This window comes from Anoplophora glabripennis, unplaced genomic scaffold, assembly GCF_000390285.2.
Source record: "Anoplophora glabripennis isolate ALB-LARVAE unplaced genomic scaffold, Agla_2.0 scaffold126, whole genome shotgun sequence".
Taxonomy (NCBI): Eukaryota; Metazoa; Arthropoda; class Insecta; order Coleoptera; family Cerambycidae; genus Anoplophora; species Anoplophora glabripennis.
In genome coordinates, this window is record NW_019416477.1 from 1,076,414 (window position 1) to 1,088,940 (window position 12,527).

A 12,527-nucleotide genomic window follows, 5' to 3' on the forward strand; every position below is an offset into this window, starting at 1 on the left:
AAATCCTTGGGGCTGACCCACAATTGTCCGCTGCACGACTTTGACTGTTGCTGAACGCAGCCATTTGCACTCCTTTGACCAATACTTGCGCGCGATCTTTGAATGGCAAATTTCTATCCAACGCTCCGAAATGAATGGAAACCTTCATTAAATGAACGATTTTAGATGTTTGTTTATCATTATCTTATTTGTCGTCTATAAATGTTTCATTACTTTCGTTTTTGATTATACTTTAAAAATTCACTTTTCAGATTGTAATTTTTCATAATTTTCATATAAATGTAACTTCTTCATCTTACTGTTTCGTCGTATTTATTGGATTCTATTGTCAGTTTATGTAAAAGTTTAGACATATATAGACATAGTTATACAGGCGAATTAAAAATAGATAAATGTGGTACCTACATTTTAAAAAAATGTTCCCAGCATATCTGAAATGTAAAATAAATTTATTTGAATTCTAATTTCAGATAACATAAAAATCATCTCTATATCCTATATCCAATATTCCATACACAAAACATATCCCATACGTCTAGGGTCTAGACTTCAAGTAATGCTGGAAAATTTTGTCGATACTATCAATATAAAAAGTAAAAATTCTTTGCTAAAAATTTACGGTAGATGCATGCTTTTTCAAAATATTTTGAATCTAAATCCCAAATAGGTAAGGTACCTAGGTAGGTACTTAATAATAAGGTTAAATTGTGCTACCTATATCAACAAAATTCATTCGACTATATAAAAATATTTTAATTGCAAAATTGTCAACATAAAAAATAATTTTATTTTTATTTTATATAGCATAATGATAATGATATATCGACTTTTATATTTAAAAATGCCACAAAAATAATTGTTAAATTGTATATCATTATTTTAACCATTATCAAATATTTGTAGTTGTAGACTAGTGCGTTTACATTTTATTGATTTATTAACTTTGGACATTAGAGCAACGATTAGTTTTATATTTTATGATCAATAAATATTTTTCTGAGAACAGGCCCGTACTCACTAACAGATATTCATTTTTTTAAATATCAACTTAAAATTTACCAAGTGATAGATGCCTATATGCTTCAATAAGACATTGAACAATTTTCTTATTCCGGCTAATATACATTTATGTTAGGAAAGTAGAAATGAATAGATTAGGTACTTATTGTATTTTATTTTTACATAACACTTATATAACTACAGCAGTAGTTTAAATAGGATAATAACCTTTAAAAAGTAAGTATAAAATAAATATATGTACTTTTATAATTGAATGTTGCAACATTACTATATATAGTACATATCAGTGTTTATTTTTGACTCCCTTAGAACTTGTGCAAAAAGTAGCCTAGAGTGATGTCATCATTTTTTATATTTTAGTAATATGATTGTACGAAACAGAATTTATATTATAAATTAGTGTAGTAATATGAATTCCATTCTATGAAAAAAAAATATGTAAAAAAATTCAATTATCAACTTGAGGCAGATCTGGTTTAAAATGAAAAAAAGTATAGATATCTTATCAACAGTGAAATTAATGCAAGTATTTATTTAACTGAGATTCAATCAATAAATTATGTTGGTTGTACAGTTATGTAGAGAACAATCAGTGAACTGGCTTAATTATAGTTTACAGAAAATGTATACTGAGTTTATGGCAGTCTAGGTGAATTATATTATATCATATACCTATATTGAGAAATTGAATTTAGCTTGTGTAGTATATTTTATTAATATATCAAATGACGAAATGTATTTATATTCCTAAACTGAGAAACCATAAAAAGAAATAAACTTTAATTTCATAATTTTTACGATCATATCTATTAAAAATAAAGCTAAAAAATCTCTCAATATATTTCATGAATAATATTACAATAGGGATTTACGAAAATTAACTCCTAGTCATCTAAACATATCACTATATATCTCTAACACCATACCATAAGAGTAATAAGGAGAGTGATAATAATCTAAGCACACAGTGTTTTTAGTGTATTTTCGTAAATTTCTATTAACAAAATGTGAGCTTTATATGTCACATTTATTAATATTACGCAATCTTTTTATCAATAGTGAAACAATGAGATACTTAATTGCAATTTTTGTTTCTTTTTAGTACCGGTTTTTTTTAGTATAATATATATTATAAACATTTAGGTTTCAAGGATTATGATAATCCAAATTGATACTGGTATTTCGTACACAATTGTAATTAATTGTAGATTGTCAGTCTTATTGGTGGTTTATTGGGAAATTTGTGTTTATAATGACAGTAAAATTCTGTTTTCTTATAGTTACATAATTTTCAAACTTAAATTTTGAAAAAATTATAAATTTTTTCATTACATATAAATATTATCAGTTAAAATTAACCTTTAAAAAACACATACAAATGTTTGAAACGCTTATAGCAGCAATTAGTTCTGTCAACTAAAGTCCTCATTATATAAATATGTATTTACAGGAATCGTACTTCTGAAAAAAAGATTCTCGATGAAATTATTTTGAAAATGTGAACTCCAAGTTATAAAATAAGAATCATTTTCCTTGTGCACATAAAAAGTGTAATCTGTTTAACAAAAATTGTTCTATTTAAACTAATACATTGATTAGAATAAACAAATTATATTCCATATAACACTATTATGTAATGTAATCTAACATATTGTCTTTGGCTGAATGTTTTAAAAGCTAATAAAATTTTAATTTTAAGAATTTTATCGAATATCAAGACATTACAATGTTGCATTCGGTTAAATAATCTAATCTTAAAATGCCTTAATTTGCTTCACACTGTTTACTTTAATGTTGTATTTATAAAGCAGGATTTTAATTATTTTGAAATTTGAGGCTGCTAATTTTAGTACAAATATAGTATTGTTATTAAAATTAGTTAAAATATGTTACTACTAGTCAGACGATATTTAAGAATAAATAATTAGGTACATAAAAAAGTGAAAAATTATAATTTTGTAATTTATGAATGCCTTTTCTATACCAACTTTAAGTATGGATATATGGTATCTGGAAGCAAATACACTGGTTTAGATCAAATTATCTTTGTACAATTTTGTTTCTTAAAATAGTAGTCGGCCTTCAGAACAATATATACTTCATTTTTAAAGATAATTTGTCACTTTTAAAGATATTACAATAAAACGTGTTATGGGGAGGGGAGATTTGTATATCCGAATATGAATATTTTTTCTTTAAAACTTAAAGGTTGTTGAAACATCTTATACAGTTCATCATTTTTTGCCCTATTTTTTAAGAGGTACACTCATTGAATGTCACAAAGATGCACCGTTACAGAAACAAATGGATTTAAATTTTTTACAGTAGTCATTAAAAGGACAATCATATTTAGAGACATTCTAGTCTAATTAAACTGCACTTGTTAAAATCTCAACTAAATTCAATATTTTTTATAATTTAAACCAACTTATCACCAGAATATCGTTAACATTGTTTAAGTAACTACATAAATACATACAATTTAGATTATATTAGAATACTCCCAAATACTTGGCTATCTGTAGCCGTTGTAAAAAATTGAAATAAATTTTTCTCGGAAGTGCTGTATTTTAACGATAACAAATACAAGGGCAAATATACATTTTTTTTAAGTAAATAAAGTGACTTCATAAAAAATATGCATATCAAAATCTATAGCAATAAAAAATATGACACACTTTACGGTGTTCTTAGTAACCTCCAAGTAAAAAATGTGTTCGTATTCATATTCAACTACTCCACAAAACAGTTCTATATCAAATTTCATTGGTTGATAATTGTCAATCAATTATTGGTTGAAGGCTGATAACTTTTTAAAGAAGCAAAATTGTTCGTAACTGTTAGTAATAAATCGGTTTATTTTCACCCATAATAGCTTCCCTGCTTGAAGTATGGGCCACGAGACAACCTGTATAATTCTTGTACAGAAAAAAATTTATTATTGGAAGTACTGAATGAATATCCAGGAATGATTTCCTCATTTGTTTGTTGACTTGTTTGTACTCAAAAAGTAATGAAGATAAACACATTTTGAGCTCATCTTGTAAACAAAGGTATTGACTTGGAAATAGTTACAATTGAGCATTTTAACATGCTATGTGTGTCAAGGCGTTTTACGATAACAATCGTTCTTTCATAACAGTTCAGTGCCTATACAATGCACATTCATGACATTAATAAGCATTTTTAGTCAGATTAGTTAGATTTTGAATCACAAGGCACCGCCATTACAACAAAAAATCTACAGGTGGACACAAGATTACAAGAGCTCCTGAAAACATCGAGCGTCTTCGGTGAATTCATTTGTTCCCAAAATTCTTGTAGTCCTACCTGTAGGTTTTTCATTGTGACTGTGGTACTTTGTTATTCAAATTTCTCAATATAAAATTTAATTAATATAACCGTAAGTGTTTGGCATTGAACTGTTACGAAAGGAATAAAAGTTTTCATAAACTGCCTTAACTCACACAGCACATTGTACACCAATAAAATGCCCTTATAACTAAATTTCTAAACTGTTGCCTTCGTTCTTGTGAAAAAAATTAACATTATTTTTCAACATAGTCAACAAATAAATGTGCACTCTGTATATACTACAAAGCTTTTAAAATACCCATTTAAGGCGTGTTAAACAGAGCTAATACTAGAAGCAAAAGAATACGTATATATATTTTCCTTATAATTAGAGAATATTCAATGAAAGCAGGAAAAGAACATAACAAAATTCAAATTTTTTCCTTAAATCAGATTGTAAAATACTCATCAGGTAGAACATCTGATTCAATGTCATTCAAATTTCCGTCACTATACTGTCCACTTTGCAAGTCACTTGGGATTTGCAATGTGGCACTATATTCTCCACTGTCCAAATTAGTTTCATTTGTAGTAGTTGGTTCCATTGGCAAATCAGCAAGCTCCTCTGCAAATGAACTTTTTACATATTCATCGCTATCTACTAGATTATCATTATCACTGAGGCGTTGTTCATCATCTATTTCTTGACAAATATTAACCAAATCTGGTCTGGCTTCTTTGGAATTTTCCATTTCTGCTTCCTCTATTAAATTACAAAAGTTGGTTAATTCCATTGAATTCAAATTATTTAGCATGTCCTGCAATGAGCTTAGTTCCACTTGGGTGTTATTAAGATACAAACCAAGATTTTCTCTTGGATTATGTAATATTTTATATTTCACAGGCTTCTGAAGTGGTACCTGTTTCTTTCTATATGCAGGAGTGTATATTCCAAAGCTAGCATTGGAATTTTCGAATGCTTTAGTTTTTACATCTTGAGAATTTTTAGCTTCTAAATTGGATTCATTTGAACTACTAGGTTTCTCATTAGTTGCCATATTAATATTTGAATTGTCCGTTGAACTAGCTTTGACCAAATGCTTAGTCATTTTGTTTTCATTAATGGTTGCACCAACTTTGTCTAAAATTTCATCTAAGGTACGTTCAGTTGGCTGTATGTTTGAACAACTCTCAACTTCTGCAGAAGGGTATGTAATAGCTCCACTTTGACCAGGTTCTGTAAAATTATAAGAGTTTTGCTTAGCTTTTTTGTGTACATAATTAGGACCATTATGATAATCGATTTCTAAAATAGTAGGACCCGTCTTCAAATTTTGGGCATTTCTCCTACCAACCGATACTTTTCCTTTTGACAATGGATTTTGATGTGAATGCATGTATGAAATGAGAAAATGAATTATTTTATTAATGATTTTGGTTTGTTTAGCATGCTTCAAACGTAAATTATTAACTTCATTCCACAGCGCAGCATTTTCCTGCTTCAACATTTTCAACTCATTATCGACCAAAGCATGTTTAGATTTTAGTTCCTTGACAACACTGAGAATTTCAGTTAATTCTTCATCTTTAACATTATTTGTTAATTTGGAACGAAGAGAAGTACATTTTCTCCTTATAAATACGAGGGTCTCGGGAAGATCCTTTAAAAAACAACTATGAGTGAATTGTATTTCATCTTTATCGATACCGGAAACTTTATGGAAATCATAAAAATTTAGTTGACGTATGAAACTGGCCATATTATTATGTTTAAAATATTTTGGCAATAATTTTGTGATAAATTGTAATTGGTCATAAATCACAAATCCGTCTCCGGTGGAGTTCCAACCTATTACATTTTCAGCTTCTTTGTCATTAACCATTTTCCACAGCTTTCTTAAAAAAAGTGGTACACTTACAGCAATTTGTTGTCCTTCGTCTTCCATGATAAGTTTTGTCATTTAATTTCTGAAACTGTAAATTTTACGTTAAGTATACGAATTATCGTATATTATTTAAACTTACTAGAAGTATACGCACTACTTCTGGCGACCAAAAAATATTACTTCTTTGTAATTACAAACTTTCTACTGCAATATTTTTTATATATAGGTATTTATTTTAGAGTGAAATTGAAATTATATGCAAATACCGCTTTCAATTGCAGTCACCATCACTCAAATGAACCCATAAAAAAAATGACAAATAACAACACAACAATAATTAAATCTTCCTCTTCCTCTTTATATTTACTAGAAGAAGGAACGAATTCATAGGCGTACTCTTTTTTAATAAAAATTAAAATTTTCAAAAATTTCATCCTTGTTATTCTGCTAAATACACTGGTTAGAAAAGTTAATATATGTAAGTCTCATAATACGGAATACGCCGTTGTAAACCGTTGCACAGGTTGGACTATTTTTATTTTTAATGACCTACTCGCCCGTGCTTACGTCACATGACTGACGAAATCATCACATATTTACATCAAAATGCAACTTTCTCGTTTTTCTAGTAATCTAAGCTGTAACAGCCTAAATATCTCACATCATTAATTTTATTATACAGAAACATATATGTTTCTTCCAAGTTTACACGATACTTTTTAAGCACAATTTCAGGTCTAGGATTCAGGGAAAAGGTTTCAACTTAAATTGTCTGTTTATATATATATGTATATATAATACCTATATAACTATCGCTGTGTCAATAATATTATACAAATTTGAGATTTGAGCTAGTCTCAGAGGTAGAGATCTTTTAATATCTCATGAGCCGCGAAATGCGCGAAAGGCGTGGCGTATCCCCATAATTCTTCTAATAAGCACGTTGTGAAAACATTGACTCAGAATTAGACTACGTGCCTCATTACAACTAGAAAAGAACTAAGGCGCTCGGGCATTAATAAAGTCAACTGGCGAACGTTCGTTATATATATTTTTATTGTTTATATTAAAATAATAAAGAATAGGGCATTTTATTATGATATTTGTAATCGGATCAAAGGCTTGTTTACGCTAGAGCTCGAGAGAGACTGTGAATAATAGGTGTAATGTTTTTAGGACGTAGAATAATTTAGGCGACGGTCGGAATTATGTTTCTGCGCATATGAAGGTCAAAGCTCATAAGATTTTAAAACATCTCTAGCGTCATGTTAGTATCATTTATCTAGGCGTCATGTGCAGACAGAACGAAATCGAGCCAGCTGACGGTCACATTTACTATTTTCACTATCTACTGAATGTGAAAATCTAAATGTAGATAAGTATGTCTATTGTCTAGGTATACAGGATAGCTTATAAAACGAATGCTATTTTCACACCACGGTACACATATGTGATTCCATCTATATTTATATACTAACCTAAAATCGAAATAAATATTGCAATTTGTTTTTAAGAATTTATTAAATAAAAAGTTTCCTCCCCTACACTATTTCGGTACATGCATACTTCGAGCATATACCTCCAGTAGTATATGCTCCATGTATGCACCGAAATAGTGATGATATGCTTGAAGGGTGCATATGAAACACTAGCGCACTCTAATTTGATATTTGGCAACATATTTATTTACATGAAGTTCTTTATTGGTTCTTCTATTATTGTTCTCTCTCTCTCTTTAAAATCATAAGAATGTCAAGAATAACATATTACTACCGATATTTTTGAGAGAATAATATATCGTAACATCAATATTTTTTTGCAAAATATTAAAAACTATATGATAAATATAGATATTTTACCGATATAAATGTGACAAAATTAAGAATTATTTACGTGAATTAAAACATGTAGGTTATATGTCTTTTATGTCTGTGTGTAATGGACTGTAGGCCTAGTAGGACGAATCGATTAATAATTAATATATGTTTTTCTTAGGTTAGGTGCTAATCTGTCAAGACTGTCAAGTATATGAGGTTAACATCTATTTAATTTATACAATGGATGTTTTAAAACAATATGAATCCATAGATATAAGTGAAGTTTGTAGAATATGTTTGATTAAAAAAAGTACCATGATAATACTAAGTGAATCTGGAATTGAAAACATCATAATTTCCTGCACATCCATAAAAGTAAAAATAAATCGTGTAGTTTTGGTTCCTTAATAAAATACCTACATCCATTTCAATTTTTTAGATGTTGGAAGAAGATAGGTCTCATTATATATGCATGGACTGTATAAGCAAAGTACAAAGTTGGTTCAATTTTTATCAACAAATAATTCATTCATTTAAAATTGGACACTTAGTTATTCAAGAAATTGAAGGCCAAAAACAAGGTGGAATTGATAGAACTATTTATTTTACCAACACAGTGGAAAATCAAGAAGAAAATACAGTAATAAATCTTTCTTCTAAAAATTTTACAAAATCTGAAAGAGAAACAATTATTCCTGAACAACTGTTAATCAAAAAAGAATATGAAGATATTAATTTTTATGAAAAAAGTAATATATATTTAAATACAAAAGACAAAGAAACGCCTGGAGAAAACCGAAATTTTGAATGTGAAAAATGCAGCAAAAAATTTAAACAATTGCAAACATTAAATGACCATATGAAAAGACATTATAATATAAGAAATTTCGCATGCAGTCTTTGTGGCAAAAGTTTTTATAAACAATTCAATGTTTTAGAACACATGAGGATACACACAGGGGAGAGGCCCTTCAAATGTGAATTTTGTGTTAAAACATTTACAAGGACACTTCTTTTAAGAAATCACATTAAAAAGGTACTATACAGTGAGTATAAGAAAAATTTAATTAAAAGGACTGTAAATATCCACTTCATATCACCATTTTTATTTTTCTGAATTCAGTAATCGAGTTTTTAATTTAAAATTACTTATTTCATAGGTTCATGTCACTGATACAAGATTTGCATGTGAGGTTTGTAGAAAATCATTTGTTGATAGCTACCAATTGAAAATTCACATGAGAACGCATACAGGTAAGTATCTTGCAGAATAAAAAGTTAACCAATTATCTGTTTTACTTATTTTTAGGTGAGAAACCTTATAAATGTGCAGAGTGTGAAAAAGCATTTGCTTTGCAAGGTCAACTTAATTCTCATATTAAATACAAACATACAAAACAGAAAAATTTTATATGTAACATCTGTGGTAGAGCATTCACAGCCAAACATTCTCTTGAGGCACATCTTAGAGTACATTCGGGGAAGAAACGAGAACCAAAACATGAGTGTACATTCTGTGGGAAGAAATGTATTACAACAACTCAGTTAAAAATTCACATAAAATCACAACACACAGGTGAGAAAATTTTTTCATTATCAGAAACAGACATGGAAAATGTAATTAAAAAAAGTAGCTGTTATAAACATTTAATAAACAATTTTTAAATTCAGATTTTTGAATCTGGAAAATTATTTTCAGGTGAGCGACCTTATCCATGTCAGATATGTGTAAAGAGTTTTATTACCAGAAGTGCATTAGCCTGTCATTTGAGAACTCATACAGGAGAGAAATCGTACTTTTGTGGAGAATGTAGCAAATCATTTAGTACCAATTCATCTTTGAAAATCCATTTAAGGGTTCATACAGGGGAGAGACCTTTTAAATGTGAACATTGCTGTAAAGCGTTTAGACAAACAAGCTCCTTAAATACTCATATTAAAATACACCAAATGTAGTAATTTTTAGAATATATGTTGCCAGATTAATCCATTAAACTGATAGCTTTGTTCAAAGAACAACGGTATGAGTTTAGTACCAAATGTGCATGTCTTATCCCATAACTGATTTAAGAAAAATTAGAAATAAAATCTATGAACGCATTCTTAAATTATTATTATAAGAAATTATATCATAAAAAAAAATAATTAAATTGTAATTTGTATTTTATCTTCTACTTCTTATTATTTTAGGTATGTACATAACAAATAGAAATTCAGTATTAATAATGAATCTTTATGAAATACGATTAATTAGAAAAATTAATATATAATATTAAACAGTGGCGGTTTTACCATAAGAGCTGCGGAGCTGCAGAACACAAAATTTTATGTATTTAATCATATTAAATATCAATAAAATATTTAAAGAATCCAAATGTACTCGTGCTAAAATAAATCATTATTTATTACGACGCGAGCTACGCTCCTTAATATATATGCAACCTTATATACAAAATGTGTGCACAGCGAACAATTAGATGTGTCCTTTGTTTTTATTGGCTAATCAGGCACGTAACCCAGTACACTTTTATATAGGCTTTTGTGGCTGCAACAATGACAGCCATTGCTACAGTAAATGCAGTAATATTTCGTACGTGGTACCTATGTGGTGGTTTATTTCTGCGAGCTGCACGTGTGAATATTTTTGTTTAGGCGTCTACGGATATTATAGTTATTAAAATGAAGTGTTTCGTTAAAAAAAAAACTTTATTTGGTTTTCTGCCTTGAGGATAAACTAAAAATAAAAGAATTAGGTGGGCTAACACCACAATTAAAAATATTGAAGTTAGTGGAACAAGCCGAAGTAAAAGTTATAAAAGACAATTTTACAATAATGTTACAAAAAGCAAAGTGGGTGTGCGGGTGTGATTTAAAAAATACACTGTTTTGTTTTCCGTGCTTACTTTTCAGTGGGGATAAAGCATGGATATATAATGTGAAAGATTTAAGTAAAATAAACATAAGAAGTCAGTTAGATTCTGCATATTGGGATAATATACGGAAAAACAATGAACAGGTAACGAAAAATCGTTATGTATTATCTAAAATCATAGATTGCATAAAATTTTACGGAGCTTTTGAATTATTACTTCGCAGACACGACGAGACAGAAAATTCAGACAACCCTGATGTGTTTTGCGGACTCATAAATTTTAGTGCAGATCTTGACGCCATATTAAAAGAACATGTAGCCACATGGGTATGACCGAAGAAATCATAACACGGCGAGGAAAATTAAAATTCGTTGAATCGTTGGTAAATTTCACAAATGATTTTTTTGTTTATAAACAATATTCAATAATTTAATAAAATATATTTAGTTTATTCCAATTTATTTATACCGTTAGTAGGTAATGGTATCAATTTCAAATGAAAATTCAAAATAGTTCAATCTGTCACATAAAAAAAAAGTTGTCTGTACTTTTCATGCAACATATATTATCCATAGTATTTTTGCCTCCTGATCACGAATCCGGAATCAGAATTGAGCTATCACATCACAGGAATTTCCTAACCTCAAAAAAGAGGCAAAAAATAGCAAAAATTCATGTGCTAGGAAAAATACAAAAAAATTTTTTCTATTCAAATGTTCATTTATGTAGTTAAGACTCCGCCGAACATGAATCCGCGGTTAAAATTGATGGTTCTTTTTCTAACCTCAAAAAAGCAGGTGAATTAAGGTCAGATATGAATTTTCAAAACAGATTCACGCTAAATTTGGTATACGGGAGGTTTTTGGGTTCGCTGATCAAGGATCCAAGGTCAATTTTGCAAAATTCAAATTGGCAGATCAAAAATGGCCAAACTAATTTTCAAAAAATAACATTCAAGTCAAATTTGGTATACGGGGGTTTTCGGGGTAGCTGATTACGAATTCCAGAATTGCGAAATTCATTTTATAATATTTTTCTTTACTTTATAATCTGAGTACCCAATCATGTTTTAACCTTCTTAAAGTACATAGGTAATTGATTAAATTTTTAAAAACGAATTTGATCTCGGATTCGTGATCAGTGACCCCGAAAACACCCCGTACACCAAATTTGGCGTGAATCTGTTATTTTTTTGTAAATTCGTGCTATTTTTTACCCGTTTTTTGAGGTTATGAAATTCCTAGGATGTGATAGCTCAATTCTGACTCCGGATTCGTGATCAGTAGGCAAAAATACTACGGATAACATATGTCGCATGAAAAGTACTTTTTTTTTTGTTTGTGTTATCGAACAAACCAGATGGCAGCACCAGAATTGTCCATTCCCAAAATACAAAAGGCAACCCTCGTAATTAACTGTATAAACCGCATTTGACAAATCGAGACATTGTAAATCAGTCGAGCCACGGACCATTCCAGCGGCACAATAGGTCTCGACAGCATGCCGCTCACTTATTCAGTTGGCAAACACATAATTTAAATATGAAAAAATAACAACTGCATTGATATTAGTCATTATTAGCTGCATAAGACTGCCCGTTTTTCTTTACATTTCAGGAATTATACTGTCACCAGTAA

The 12,527-nt window shown here is 29.2% G+C and overlaps 2 protein-coding genes across 5 annotated transcripts; one reads left to right on the forward strand and one right to left on the reverse strand.

Annotated features, from left to right (window-relative positions):
* Nucleotides 1–1,435: 1,435 nt before the first annotated feature.
* Nucleotides 1,436–10,109, forward strand: LOC108906183 (zinc finger protein 234-like). 3 transcript variants are annotated; one of them, XM_018709385.1, is made up of 6 exons: nt 1,436–1,669; nt 8,196–8,392; nt 8,457–9,053; nt 9,178–9,271; nt 9,327–9,593; nt 9,717–10,109. In XM_018709385.1, exons 2-6 carry the CDS (start codon nt 8,258–8,260, stop codon nt 9,971–9,973), a joined length of 1,350 nt encoding a protein of 449 aa, XP_018564901.1. In that variant the 5' UTR covers nt 1,436–1,669; nt 8,196–8,257; the 3' UTR covers nt 9,974–10,109. The 3 variants fall into 3 exon arrangements, with proteins under 3 accessions (XP_018564901.1, XP_018564902.1, XP_018564903.1); XM_018709386.1 differs by lacking the exon at nt 1,436–1,669 and adding an exon at nt 7,936–8,107 and having other exon boundaries at nt 8,201–8,392; XM_018709387.1 differs by lacking the exons at nt 1,436–1,669; nt 8,196–8,392 and having other exon boundaries at nt 8,563–8,657; nt 8,956–9,053.
* On the reverse strand, nt 1,663–6,481 carry LOC108906181 (heat shock factor protein 1-like). Of its 2 annotated transcripts, XM_018709384.1 has the most exons (3): nt 6,340–6,481; nt 6,234–6,288; nt 1,663–5,551 (listed from the first exon to the last, which is right to left on the reverse strand). In XM_018709384.1, the coding sequence occupies exon 3, from the start codon at nt 5,421–5,423 to the stop codon at nt 4,764–4,766; it is 660 nt and encodes a 219-aa protein (XP_018564900.1). In that variant the 5' UTR covers nt 5,424–5,551; nt 6,234–6,288; nt 6,340–6,481; the 3' UTR covers nt 1,663–4,763. The 2 variants fall into 2 exon arrangements, with proteins under 2 accessions (XP_018564900.1, XP_018564899.1); XM_018709383.1 differs by having other exon boundaries at nt 1,663–6,288.
* Nucleotides 10,110–12,527: the final 2,418 nt, after the last annotated feature.

Coding starts and splice junctions, on each gene's coding strand:
- LOC108906181 (XM_018709383.1), bottom strand. CDS start 6,275: ATGACAAAACTTATCATGGAAGACGAAGGACAACAAATTGCTGTAAGT.
- LOC108906183 (XM_018709385.1), top strand. CDS start 8,258: ATGGATGTTTTAAAACAATATGAATCCATAGATATAAGTGAAGTTTGT. Junction 9,054..9,177: donor TAAGAAATCACATTAAAAAG/GTACTATACAGT, acceptor CTTATTTCATAG/GTTCATGTCACTGATACAAG. Junction 9,594..9,716: donor CATAAAATCACAACACACAG/GTGAGAAAATTT, acceptor AATTATTTTCAG/GTGAGCGACCTTATCCATGT.